The sequence below is a fragment of the Saccopteryx leptura genome, chromosome 4 (assembly GCF_036850995.1).
Source record: "Saccopteryx leptura isolate mSacLep1 chromosome 4, mSacLep1_pri_phased_curated, whole genome shotgun sequence".
NCBI classification, from domain to species: domain Eukaryota; kingdom Metazoa; phylum Chordata; class Mammalia; order Chiroptera; family Emballonuridae; genus Saccopteryx; species Saccopteryx leptura.
The window spans coordinates 29375547-29389499 of record NC_089506.1 but is presented as its reverse complement, the minus strand read 5'-3'; the positions used below and the strand labels follow the sequence as shown (position 1 = coordinate 29389499).

At 44.8% G+C, this 13953-nt stretch overlaps 1 protein-coding gene across 1 annotated transcript; it reads right to left on the bottom strand.

The window, feature by feature from the left end:
- Positions 1-1856: 1856 nt before the first annotated feature.
- PLPBP (pyridoxal phosphate binding protein) lies at positions 1857-13322 on the bottom strand. Its single transcript, XM_066380327.1, has 8 exons — positions 13165-13322; positions 10053-10160; positions 9941-9976; positions 9379-9454; positions 7047-7181; positions 5928-6070; positions 5395-5493; positions 1857-3236 (listed from the first exon to the last, which is right to left on the bottom strand). The coding sequence occupies exons 1-8, from the start codon at positions 13261-13263 to the stop codon at positions 3105-3107; spliced, it is 828 nt and encodes a 275-aa protein (XP_066236424.1). The 5' UTR covers positions 13264-13322; the 3' UTR covers positions 1857-3104.
- Between the last annotated feature and the right edge of the window lie 631 nt (positions 13323-13953).

Below are 13953 nucleotides of genomic sequence, written 5' to 3'. Positions count from 1 at the left end.
AGAGCAAATCATTTCCAACTGCACCATAACGACATCCACCCTTATCGCGGCCCTTCAGGAACTGGGGGCAAGTCCTCCCTCCCTCAGAGCTTCGATGGGAAGCACAGGGCCACTCTTTTTCGAAAGGGCAAAGATGTCTTGGACTAGAAGAATGTCCTGTTCGGCCTCATTCCTCCTCGTCCGGCCTTGGAGGACAGTTCACTGCCAGTCTAACTCCAGGGGACGAAGGGCACAATTCTGTGCACTCGGAGCCTTGCAGCTTGTGGGAGTTTGGATTTGGGGGAAGGAATGGGGGTGTTGGGAAGACAGGATGACAGAGGGGGAAGGCTAATTAACACCACTCAGGCTGGGCTCAATTCTCTCCTTCCTTCTCATCTCCGCTGCTTGTGGCTTCGAAGTTTGTTCTGCATTAAGACGCATCGGTTCGCAACAATTTCAATAGACTGGAAACACATCTCTTTTACGGTAATAAGTGATTCTTAAATTAAGCCTGTGAATTTAGAATATGGCTAGAATATGGCGCTTATCAATTGTTAAGCTGGAGACAACAGAAGATGCCAGTATGGTGCAGTGTCTAAGCTCTGGACCAGGAATCAAGAGTCGAGTTTATTTCTTGCCCTGTTCCCAACCTGCTCTGACTTCAGACAAGTGCCCGATCCACAGCGGGATACCAGCAAAGAGCCTAAGTTCCCCCACCAACTGTTGTGAGGGAAAACGGAGAGAATACACGTGAGAATGTTTTAAAAAGAGGGCGTACAACCCTGGCCAGATAGCTCAGTTGGGCAGAGCATCATCCTGAAGCACAGAGGTTGCCAGTTTGATCCCCGGTCAGGGCACTGACAGGAACAGATTGATGTTGCTGTCTGTCTCTCTCCCCCTTCCTCTCTCACTAAAATCAATCAATAAAAAAAATAAAAACTGGGGAGTACAGTTTGAATATTAGGAGGCTGCTTTGTTAAGAGATACTATTATCAGAATCCATGAGGCGCTTTCTGAGGACAAGGACTTGATGGATTACTGGGAACCTTGGATCCTGCAAACCTGAGGCTGGCACCACGCAGACAAGGGCCCAGGCTGTGACAGCATTCCTGAGCAAGACACTGCTGGGCTGCATGGCTGGGTCTGACCCAGCATGCTAGTGTCACTCAGGAAACTTGCTGAAGATGCTGTCACTGCTTTGATGAAAACCTAGGTGTTTTCAGGCCTGCTGCCCGTCATGTACAAAAAAAGACAAAGTCACAACTTCGCTCAATTTTCTCTCTGCCAAAGGTCCTGTGTGCTCTGGGTGCACTGGACAAACTTTGGTTTTCTCTCCTTATCTGGGTTTGATTCAGCCTCCCATGGCTCGCCTTTGTTGTTCTTGAACTCTGGGCACAAGCCAGACAGCTCCTCACTCCACAGCTGCCACCAGGACCCTCAGCTGAGTTAGCAGTTTACCTGAAAGAATCAGTGGCTCTCCAAGAATCAGCTATATCACCTGTGTCCGCTCTGGCCTCCCCGTCTGCCCGTAAAGAAGGTTTGGGAGGAAGAGAGTCCCTTCCAAGGTCATTGCTGACAGTGGACCCCAGTGCTTGCCTGCAGGTTAGCCAATGTCGCCATCTAGAGGCAATTTAAAAGATTCTTGCAGCGAGAGGTAGGTAACCTCTATTTTTGTAATTCCTGAAGTGCCAACATTTCCTTTTCTTGCCCTTGGAAGTTCAGAATCCCTCTTTCACCCATGGCTTGGCTTTGGCTGCATGTGTGGCCCGAGGAAACCCTCTCCAAAGCTGGCTGGCCCAAGGCCAGTGATGGGCACAGCTGCACCTGCCGGTTCCAGTGCCCCCTCCTGTTACACTCACTCACTACACCAGATCATAAAAAATAAATCTTTTAATTGCTTGGTAATTGGCACAGATGGCATAATTAAACTCACATTTTTATTTAATAGACTAAAATATCACACTCTACCTTGACTGTAACAGTACAGGGCTCATAATGATCGAAGTTTTACAAAATTACATTCAGCAGCAGCAGCATCCTGTTCTGAAAGTTATTTCATAAAATTAAAGATTGGGGCTTGAATAGGTAAGAAAAAACCACCTAGGGAATAAACGACCCGGACCAACTCATCTGTCATGACATCTGAGCATTGTGATTTCTGGTTTTTAAACCAAAGCTGCAATTCTGGCTTATAAATATTGTAGTGAGGGGGGCAGGCTTATCAATGTGCCTTGAAAGTGCTCCTCAGGAACAGCACGCTCAAGGCCAGGCCTTGTGGACACTGTAAACCTGAACTGGCTTTGAAGGACCTCTCATTCCTGGGAGCTATGAGGTCCACTGGTCTCTGATGAGAAATCACCATGAAGAGAATTATATGAATGAGAAATCCTATCATTAACTTCTCATCACTGGAAGGCCCAGGGGAGAAAGCTCAGAGTCCTATCTCTTCAGGAGGATGTTAGGAAGGCCAAAGTCCCATTATGTTACCCCTATAATTTTCAGGGTCAACATCATAGGTGGCCAATGACAAATTCTCACCAACAAAACAACCATTTGGATTTGAAGCATTAGTTTGAGCCATTTCCTGACGTTACCTGTACGGCTATTCCAGAGTAGAGACCAGTATTTACTGGGTTGGGTAGAAATCGGGGGTGGAGGAGACATAATCACCTTGCTCCAGGGCAGCGAATATAATTACTCAGCAGGGGCTTGCATGAAGTTGGTAATCCCACGGGATTTTCTGTTAAAGTGGATGGCAAATGGGAATTCCTCAGACTTTGGTCATTATAGGCATCAGTGACCGAATTTTAACCTGGGAAAGGCATTCACGGGTGGGTTGGTGTTCCTGGGCAGGATTCAGTACTGGACTCAATTTCTGGCTATTGATTCGGTACCGTTCTGCAGAAATGTCAGGATTCTCACATCCAATCCAACGCCACTGCCTAAAGCGAGCTTCCTATGTCAGACGCGGAACACAGGTTTCCATCGGTACACATGATCCAGCGTGCGCTCCTCAGGGCACAGGGAGAGCAGGGCTGTGCTGTGCCCTGGGGACGTCAACACGAAAGTCCTGTCTTCCTGGACAGGGCCCACTGGCTGTGAGCCCCTGCTGGTTGTTCCTCGGCTCAGTGTGCCTGTGTCACGTCCACAGGGGCCTTTAGGTCTACTACCGACTTGTCCAGGGCGGGTTTCTTTGAGTAATCTCGCTCTCCAAAAATGGTGCTTCCTATGCGGACATTTGTAGATCCGACTTCAATCTGTGGGAAAGAAGACAAGTACTGAGGGCTGGGTTAAAACAATGAACAGCAGCTGTGCCGCCCCCAGCTGTCGCCTGTCGCAGGGCCTCTGTGAAGAGGGGCAGTGCGGCCCAGGAGGAGGATGGGCAGTGGCCCTCTCTGGGGCAACACGACCTCTGAGGGGTGTTTAAAAAATCAGTCCGGATTTCTTTGGCTTTCACAGGGATGTGTGCGGGGCACAGCCCACATGCCTTCCTAATGTTCCGTGGTCGGGCAGGTCAACGACCTCCTTATCACAGTCTCAGCACAGGGTCTAATTCCATTTACTTATAAATACAAAGTATTTTTGCACCGTTTTAATATACACAACACTCCAGCAGTGCAACTGCTGTCTAGACAGGAAAGTTTATACTTTGATTTCTGGAATTTTATCAAGTTATTTATTTACTGTTCCAAAAATCATGTATTCGAGTTGCCAATATAGTGCATCTATATCAGTGTGTGTGTGTGTGTGTGTGTGTGTGTGTGTGTGTGTGTATATATATTTTTTTGGTGACAGGGACAGAGAGAAAGAGAGAGAGGGACAGATAGGGACAGACAGACAGGAAGGGAGAGAGATGAGAAGCATCAATTCTTCCGTGCGGCACCTTACTTGTTCATAGATTGCTTTCTCATATGTGCCTTGACCAGGGGCTATGGCAGAGCAAGTGACCCCTTGCTCAAGCCAGCGACCTTGGGCTCAAGTTAGTGAGCCTTGCTCAAACCAGATGAGCCCGCGCTCAAGCTGGTGACCTCGGAGTTTTGAACCTGGGTCTTCTGCATCCCAGTCTGATACTCTATCCACTGCGCCACCGCCTGGTCAGGCTATATTAGTATATTTTAATAGCTGTTACATTCATGGTGAATCTATACATAAAATTAAGCATCAGACTTCATCAGGACTCACTGTCCTATATCTATAGCCAAGCATTTACACAGTGAAATTCCTTTTTAAAAATTATACTTTAATCCCAAGGTTCTCTTTACCAGGCCACAGTCACAGAGCTCCAGGGAAAAGCAACCTGGTCTCAACTATCCAGGCAGAGGAGAACAGAAGCTCCATATCCACGCATGCTGCAAATGGCTTTTTCCAGTCTACCTGAATCATTACCAGCTAGAAGCAGCAGTCATTGGGACTTGGACATGAGCTGCAAAGTATAGAATGGTGACAACAATTCCAGTGCCAGGTGGACTTTTCCTGTGGGGAACTTTCCTGGACTCCTGCTCCCTGTGACAGCTCCTAACAGACTGAACTGTGGTTGGGTTGCATTTTTCAGGGATTTGGCATGGTGATGGCGCCAACTTGGACTTGGGGAACATGTTAAGGACACTACTCTTTTAGGGATTCTTGCTGTATTGGCCAAGAGTTTGCTTAAAGGCTTTTAATCACTGTAAAAAAAATAGAGGACTGGATGAAGAAGATGGGGCACATATACACCATGGTATACTATTCAGCTAGGAGAAATGGTGACATCGGATCACTTATAGCGGAATGGTGGAGTCTTGGTAGCATTGTGTGGGGTGAAATAAGTGAATCAGAAAAAAACAGGAACTGCAGGATCCCATACATTGGTGGGACATAAAAGCGAGACTAAGAGGCATGGACAGGAGTGTGGTGGCTACGGGGGGTGGGGGGAGGGAAGGAGGGAGAGGGGGAGGGGGAGGGGTAGAGAGAACTGGATGGAGGATGGCGGAGGATGATCTCTCTTCGGGTGATGGGTATGCAACAGAAGAACTAAATGACAAGATAACCTGGAAATGTTTTCTTTGAATGTAAGTACCCTGATTTATTGATGTCACCCCATTAAAATAAAAATTAAAAAAAAAAAAAAAACTCCTAAAAAAATAAAATAAAAAATAGCAAAACCTAAAAAAAAAATAAAAAAAATAAAAAATTATACTTTAATTTCCCTTTGGTTTCCACTTAGAAAATTATACTGAGTTTAAAAAATTGTGTGTCAGGATATAATTTCTATACATTTTGTTTTAAATACAAACCAATAGAAGAGTTGGGGAATAGAATAGTTGAGAATGCTGCTGTTGGAGGCCCCACTGCCACAATGAGCGTTTCAGAGGTTTCTCAGCACAAACCGATCTTGCTGCGGCCCTGCGATCCAACGGCACTCGCGAGGACACTTACTGCGTGCTGGAAGTCCACGGACATGCCCATGCTCAGCTCAACCTGGCCAGCAGGAATGTTCAGCTTTCCACACAGCTCCTCCCGGAGGGACAGTAACAGCTGACAAAGACAAGTGTGACGCCTGTTTTATTTCTGCCTCTCTAAGGCTGCCTGGACACGGCTGAATCTGAACATCTCTGACACGGTGATTTATTTCTCATGGTGTCAAGGGCAGTTGAAATTGCCAGTAATTACTGAATGGTTTTACTTTTTAAACAAATTCTCCTATTTTTAAGAAAACGGTCAGTCACTGGAGAAGAAGAAAAAGCCCATTTTCTCTAGACTATCTCAGCCAGGTTCAGACTGAGTTGAGAAAGGTCTGTGTGGTTTCAGCAACCTTTCTCTTTTCCTAATGAAAAGAACTCAGAAAAGGGTCACAGTACCGACAGCGGCATCTGGGATGTTCTGGAAGCTTGCTACAGCAGCCGCCCTGCGACAGCACTTGGCTAAGAGGCTCTCTAGCACAGGAGCAACCCTCTCCCTGGCCCAAGTACCTGGAAGTCCGGATTCGGTCCTTTACTAAGATCATGCCCAAAGCTTCCTATGGTCATCAGCCCCACGAATTCCAGGCTGGGGCACTTGGCATTTATGTGTTCCACCGTGGCTACTGTCTCTGAAGGGAGGAGGCCATGCTTACCTTCACAAAAATAAAAATAAACAGAAAACCCTTATACCAAAAGGTTTTAAGTAGCCAGAGGAAGGGTCCATTTTCACACCTTCCCTGTAATAGAGGAGGTGACCCTTAGACAGGAGCTCAGTAGCTTTTCCAAGGTCACACAAATAGAAACTGAAACTAAGATTTGAACCCCAGACAGCCTGACTCCACGGCCTATTTGGAAAACAGATGCCTATACTGAACTTCATGCTAAGATTCGGTGGATACTGGTGCTCTGATGGTTGGAAGCAAATGACTGATCTGTAAATACTTATTCTTAACAAATTGCTAACAAGTAAATGTGCAGGGTTCTGTGCCAGCAGCTTTAACTGCATTAGCACTCAATCCTCCCAACAGCCTCCGGAGCAGGTACTGTTATGAGAGCATGCCTGACAAGGAACTGAAGCAGGTACAAAGGGTTTAGGTCATTTACCTGAGGTTACAAAACCGGAAGGCAGTGGAGCTCAAACCCGAGGTCTATCCGATTGCTAAACCCATGCTCTGTTCACTATGTTACATTGTTACTCACACCTTGTAAAGCTAGTCAGGGCCTGGTGCTCACTTGATTTTCCTTCCATTTTTTCCCAATGTAACATTAAATGTATTATTTTTTGGAACCCAAGAAGAATAATTTCTCATGTAATGTTGCAATCTTTTACAGGAGTGATGGTGACCTGCAAATTTTCAAGAGATCAAAGTCACATTCCCCTTCTTGATGCTCCCTGTCTGCCTCTTCAAAAATTAAAAAATAACAAATCATGACGTATTAAAGAATACTATGTGGGCTGGCGTGCACGGATGTCATTGTGCCATCTAGATCCTAAATAACAAAGCTTACTTAAAGGCCTGTGATTTGTTCCTATAACCTTAGGTACCAGATAACTTAGGCCCTCCACTCTTTCTGGGCTTCAACCATCCTAAGGGAATAAAAATCTACAATACAGATCTGGTCACCTACTCTCTTCTCCACTGGTGTTAATCTGGACCATAACCTTTAACCTTTCAGGAGAACCTTTTTTCTGCCAGGAACTGTTCACTTTGTCTGCCAACTTCACAGAATCCAGTGTTTCCAGCATGAAGAGATTAGGGACAGCTGTAACGAGAAAGCAATTCTTCACGTATCCTGCTACAGCAAGCATCACACAACACCTATTTTGGTAGATGGAAAAATAATTTCTCAGGAAAAGAAAATGACAGTTAAGTCTAGGTTCTGTTAAGAAGACCTATGTGAAAGTTTTATTACATGTAAGTTCAAATGTTAGACCATCCCTGTCAAATCAGCAAAAACAAGTAAGGAGAGAAAAACGCTGACACACCATAGTCATGCGGCGTAAGGATCCACATGCTCCAAGAAGCGGGCTTGGTCTGATTCAGTCTCAGTTCCAACTGAGAGAAAGTGGTCAAGAGGACAATAAAGCCAAAGTGCTTCTGTGGCATGACTTTATCATGTTCTCACACTTTCTGGGATGGGAGTACTAGAAACAATACCATCCAGACAGTGAAAAGAAAACCCAAGGAATGGGACAAAATATTTGTAAATCATTTATCTAATAAGGATCTGTATCCAGAATATATAATATAAAGAACTTTTATTACTCAATAAAAAGACAAAAACCCAGTTTAAAAATAAGGAAATGAGAACATATACAAATGGCCAACAGGCACATGAAAAGATGCTCTACTTCATTAGTTACTAGGAAAATGCAAATAAAAAGCACCATAAGATAGCATTTCACATATTTTTATGACTCTATTTTATCTCCTGTGCTGAGTTATTACTATAACTCATTATTGGGTTATTTTATTGATTGCTTTACAGTTTAACTCACCATAGTCTACCTTTAAGTGGTGTTACGCCACTTCAAATAAAGTTTAAGAACCTGTAACAGTGTACTTCTGCTTCTGTCTTACATTCATGCACTCACATTATTTCTAAAGACATTATTTATTGATTTTACAGAGAGAGGAGGTGGGAAGTGAGAAGTATCGGTTCATATTTGCTTCATTTTATTTATTCACTGATTGCTTGGTGTTTGTGCCTTGATTGGGCAAGCCCGGGGTTTTGAACAGACAACCTTCGCATTCCAAGTCAACGCCTTACCCACTGTGCCACCACAGGCACTTTCCTTCACCCTTTGTGCTATTATTATCATAGCTGTTGCTTTTACATGTTATAAACCCTGCAACACATCATTACTTTTGCTTATATACCATATTATAATAAAATAATAGAGAAGAATAAACAAAATCAATCTTTGAAAAGACTGATAGACTTGATAGACCATTAACCAGATAGACTAGGAAAAAAGAGAAGACAGAAATTACTACTATAAAGAATGAAAGAGTTGACATCACTACAGACTCTAGATATTAAAAGGATAAAAAAGGGAATTACAAACAACCTTACGCTCATAAATTCATTAATTTAGATGAAATGATCAAATTCCTTGAAAGACACAGTAGCAAAACTCATCTAAGAAGAAACAGATTATGTGAAAACCCTTGTATCTATTAGTGAAGTTGAAACTATAGTTGAGAACCTTCTCACAAAGTAAACTCCAGTCTTTTTTTCTTTTTTTTTACAGAGACAGAGAGCGAGTCAGAGAGAGGGATAGATAGGGACAGACAGGAACGGAGAGAGATGAGAAGCATCAACCATCAGTTTTTTGTTGTGACATTGATTGCTTAGTTCATTGATTGCTTTCTCATATGTGCCGTGACCATGGGCCTTCAGCAGACCAAGTAACCCCTTGCTCAAGCCACCAACCTTGGCTTCCAAGCTGGTGAGCTTTGCTCAAACCAGATAAGCCTGCGCTCAAGCTGGCGACCTCAGGGTCTCGAACCTGGGTCCTCAGCATCCCAGTCTGACGCTCTATCCACTGTGCCACCGCCTGGTCAAGCAGTAAACTCCAGTCTTCACTGGCAAATTCTACCAAACAGTTTAAGAGATAATACTAATTCCACACAAACTCTTCCAAAAGACTTAAGGAGGGAATACTTCCTAATTCATTCTATGAGGCCAGCATTATTCTGATATGAAACCCAAATAAAGACATTTCAAAAAACAAAAACAAAGAGACCAATGACCCTTGTAAACACAGATGCAAAAATTTCAAGCAATATCTAACTAACCAAATGCAAGATGATTGTAAAAGGATAACAGTTCATGATCAAGTAGTTTATCACCAGAATGCAGTGTTGATTTAACATTTGAGAATCCAGAAATGTAATTCAACAAACTAAAAAAGAAAAACCATATATATTATACATATTTAGAATTTTTATCTTACCCATCAATTTGTTGACATTTTGTTTCTGTAGATGGCCAATGAAGTGCCATTTAATCTCAGGACATGAAGACAGAATCTGAAGAGAAAAAGGTAACTATGTTTGACATAGATTTTATGGAGGCCTGGCTGGCTCAAAAGACTTTGCACACTCCCTTCTGACCTCTCATACCTATGCAACAAAGCACTACCACCATCTTCAGCAAGGACCCTAAGGATACTTTGAAAAACATCTAAGGCTTGTTTCTCTTTCACGTTCCCATCTATTCTCCTCATCTTTCAGATATCACCCATTATTAAGGAACTGATTAAAGCTTTTAAATCTCAAAAGGATTAAGGGTTACACCAAGCTCTTAAAAACACCATTTGCAAAAAATTGCAAAGGAGAAAATTATAGTCTTAATAAAGAAAGAAAACTTAACTGAGAAATATTGGGAGCTCGAGATGAATATAGACATTTCTACCATCAGCCCAACCTCTCGCTCCAAACCACCAACATGGGTCTAATTTTCAACGGAAATGTCAAGATTTAGATACAAACTAAAGAATTCAGATATCTACTTACTTTAGGATTTGATGATTTTTCTAGCAGTTCCTGAACCTACAGGGTGAAAAAGACAAGTAAGAAGCTTGGCAAACAAGACTCTTCCGAAGGCAGTTTGGAAAAGGGCTCTTACATAATTCTCTCCGAAAGTGCGCTGGCCGTGACTGTAGGCCTCAATCACCATGTCTACAGGTTTGGTTTTGCTGACTGCTACTAGCCGGGGCTGGATGGCTGGGAGATCCTGCCAAGAGGAAAAGAGCCAGATGAGTGAATGCTGGGGAATATTATCCTGACATGTCCTGTGTGATATTTGTATACTCTGTACCAGGGGTCCCCAAACTACGGCCTGCGGGCCGCATGCGGCCCCGAGGCCATTTATCCGGCCCCCGCCGCACTTCTGGAAGGGGCACCTCTTTCATTGGTGGTCAGTGAGAGGAGCACAGTTCCCATTGAAATACTGGTCAGTTTGTTGATTTAAATTTACTTGTTCTTTATTTTAAATATTGTATTTGTTCTCGTTTTGGTTTTTTACTTTAAAATAAAATATGTGCAGTGTGCATAGGGATTTGTTCATAGTTTTTTTTATAGTCCGGCCCTCCAACGGTCTGAGGGACAGTGAACTGGCCCCCTGTGTAAAAAGTTTGGGGACCCCTGCTCTGTACAATAGATCAGCACAGATCTTAACTTGATATTTGGTAAGCTCCATTATTCCAGTACTGCAGGGAGATCAGTGCCAAATAATGCTGACCAAACGTCTTTCAAATGCATTGCATCTAAATCTAATATATATTAGCTAATTTAATATCTAGCAAAAGACATTTCTCAGGAGAGCTGGGCAGGTAAGTAAAAACAGTCCATTTCCTTAAAATGCAGTCTTTGACCAACTGCGTCAGATCACCTGGGTCCTACTCCAGACCTACTGAAGCTGAGTCTCTGCGGCTGGACTCTGAGGATCTCTATTTTTTTTTTTTTTTGTATTTTTCTGAAGTTGGAAATGGGGAGGCAGTCAGACAGACTCCCGCATGCGCCTGACAGGGACCCACCCAGCACGCCCACCAGGGGGCGATGCTCTGCCCATCTGGGGCATTGCTCTGTTGCAACCAGAGCCATTCTAGCGCCTGAGGCAGAGGCCATGGAGCCATCCTCAGTGCCTGGGGCCAACTTTGCTCCAGTGGAGCCTTGGCTGCGGGAGGGGAAGAGTGAGACAGAGAGGAAGAAGAGGGGGAGGGGTGGAGAAGCAGATGGGCGCTTCTCCTGTGTACCCTGGCTGGAATCGAACCTGGGACTCCTACACGCCAGGCCGATGCTCTACCACTGAGCCAACCTGCCAGGGTCTGAGGATCTCCTTTTTAACAAACTCCAGATGATTCTCTTGCACACCAAAGTTGGAGATTTAAGAATCACTTCATTAAGGGAAGGCATCACTCTCTGACTAGAAGGAAGGCCATTTCTGCTTTCTGAAACCCCCAGGTAAAGTTCTGGAAACTCATTTTGGTCCTGGTATAATTATTAATATTGACCCCATTCACTTTCAAAAGTGGCCTGCTTAGAATAACTGTGTTATCTATTGTTCAGTCTAATCAAGAACCAGCGGCAGACCTGAGGCAGACACACACACACACACACACACACACACACACACAAACTCTGGATTTAGGATTAGACCTATCCAACCCTCATGGTCATCACATAAAGAGCAAGGCTTCCCCAAATTCTGCAACAAAATCTACAGAGGCAATAAGAGATTCATCTCTTATGCAGTTCAGTTTTCAGGTACCCCATCACTCTTTTACAATTTTTACAGAATCACAGTGTTTTCAAAGGCCCTAAAAAGTCAGGTCAGCTACAGAGTTTCCTCTTCCTTCTGAGGGCTGTATTAACAGCCTTTTAAAACATCATGTCATAACTCCTAGGATTAGGCTAATGAATCGATGGTTTCCAGACAGAAATGTGAAATAGGCAGCAAATGGGCCTGAGAGTTATGCTGGGAGACCCTCCAAGTGTCATGTTTATTAGGGAAATCCCTAGTTTATCTTGGAGAACCACTGAGTATCATAGTACATTATCTCTAGGAGTGAGTTTAGAGCAATCAGAGTTCATTCTTTTGCTTCTTCAAAAAAAGTGACTTGTTCAAGGTAATATCAAACTAGCAGCCAAGGAAAGATTATACTGATACAGGTCTTTTGTCTCCAGGCCAGCATTTTTTTTTTTTTCATTTTTTTTTTTTCACTTATGGTTTACTTTCGATACTATTTTGTATTGGTTTAAAGCATACAGCATAGCAGTTAAAATCATATACTTTACAAAGTGTTCTCCCTGATATTTCCAGTACCAACCTGGCACCACACATATGTAATTATTGAAATATTAGTGACTATATTCCCTACACTGTATTTTACATCTTTGCGACTGTTTTGTAACTACCAATTTGTACTTCTTAATCCTTTCACCCCTTTCCCCCAGTCCCCCAGTCCTCTCTGGCAACCACTCTGTGTCTGAGTTCAGACCAGCATTCTGAGTTTTGACATCATAAGCACCAATGAGAAACCTCTGACCTCTTTGTTGAGGTGTGTCTCACGGCCACACCATCCAGCTTAAACTTGCACCGAGGAGGGCAGATATTGACGGACTCTTGGTCTAATGAAATTCCAGGAAACAAAATATATATAAGGGGGAAAAATGTATTCTCTTAAGGGGATTAGATGCCAGCTCCCTAATGCCGCAAACGCGCAAGTGCAGGTCGGTGCCGAAGTCCAACCAATCGACCCACCGTCTATGTCGCCTACAGGTGGAACTGACATTTACTGAGAATCGACTAGCTGTCAGACGCTGCCACACACGTGATCTCAGGCGGCTCTGGCCCCCTCTGGGTGCTCTTGCAGGATACATGTTGCAGTTGCTGGGCTCAGGCCTGACCCTTATGCGGTCTGCGAAGGCGGTTGACTCCTACAGGAAGCGGGATGGGTAAAAGCGACGCCTGGAGACTGGTCCTTTACCCAGGTTAGCGGATACCTTCTGTTCCGACTAAGCCAACCTCCACGAAAGCTGACAGCCTCATCTCGAGGTCACTGAGGAAGCCCTTCGCTAGCTTTTTGGGGCTCTGCAACCCGTGCCAAAGCCAAGGCGGCGGACAGGTCCCGCCCCTCCGGGAGAGCCCTCTGCGTCACCGTGACGACCCATTCCTACGCAGGTGTCCCCTTCCTCAGAGCGGCCGCCCACCGTCCGCACGCGGTCCCCTTCCTCACCCGTGGCCGCCGCGCCACCGCCTGCTGCACGCGCTCGTTCACTGCCCGCAGTGCAAACGCGACTCCTAGCTCCGCCGACATGCTGCCAGCTCTCCACATCCCCAAGTGACCAATGTCGAGACCCAAACCCCACCACCCCAGGGCTAAGGCCACCTTCCGGTCCCGCCCAATTTACGTCTCCGTGTGGGCCAATCAGCGCTCAGCATTGAAATGTCTCACCCAATCGACACGGGGAAGCGCGGGGCCGCCCTCTCGTCGGCGGCCATCTTGAGGAGGTCGCAGTGGACGGAAAGGGTTGCGTTGTGGATGTGTGTGGGTAGGTGGGTGGGTGGCTGGAGGGGTCTTCCTGGCGTCGTTCAAGTGCAATCTAGAGAGCCTTCCAGGATGTGTTGCCAGGTCCGCTACTGCCCCTGCCACTAGAAGGACTTCCTGAGTCAAAAACCAACAAACAAAACCAAAAAACCCCAGCCTGCTCCTTGGGTCCTATTCCTTTTCAAGATGCCTCTCAAACTTTCCAGCTGCTGTTGTTCAAAGAGCTGTGAACCAAGATTTCTGGGCGCAGAGACTAGGATGAGAATCTGCGAGCACGGGGACATCGCTTTTACAATCTCAGATATCCTCTTGAGGAACCGCCATGAGAAACAGAAGACAAGGCGTGATTCAATGTGTGGTTAGTTTCATCTTGTCATCCTTTAGACCAGTGCTGTCCCATAGAAATAGGTGATCCACATATGTAATGAAAAAATGTCCGATAGGCACCTAAAAAGTAAAAAACGCAATGATACATTT

Excerpts from the sequence above, each read along its gene's own strand:
- PLPBP (XM_066380327.1), bottom strand. The coding sequence starts at position 13,263 with ATGTGGAGAGCTGGCAGCATGTCGGCGGAGCTAGGAGTCGCGTTTGCA. Across the intron at positions 10,161-13,164 it reads CGGTGGCGCGGCGGCCACGG|GATCTCCCAGCCATCCAGCC; the intron begins GTGAGGAAGGGG and ends TCCTCTTGGCAG. Across the intron at positions 9,977-10,052 it reads GCACTTTCGGAGAGAATTAT|GTTCAGGAACTGCTAGAAAA; the intron begins GTAAGAGCCCTT and ends TTCACCCTGTAG.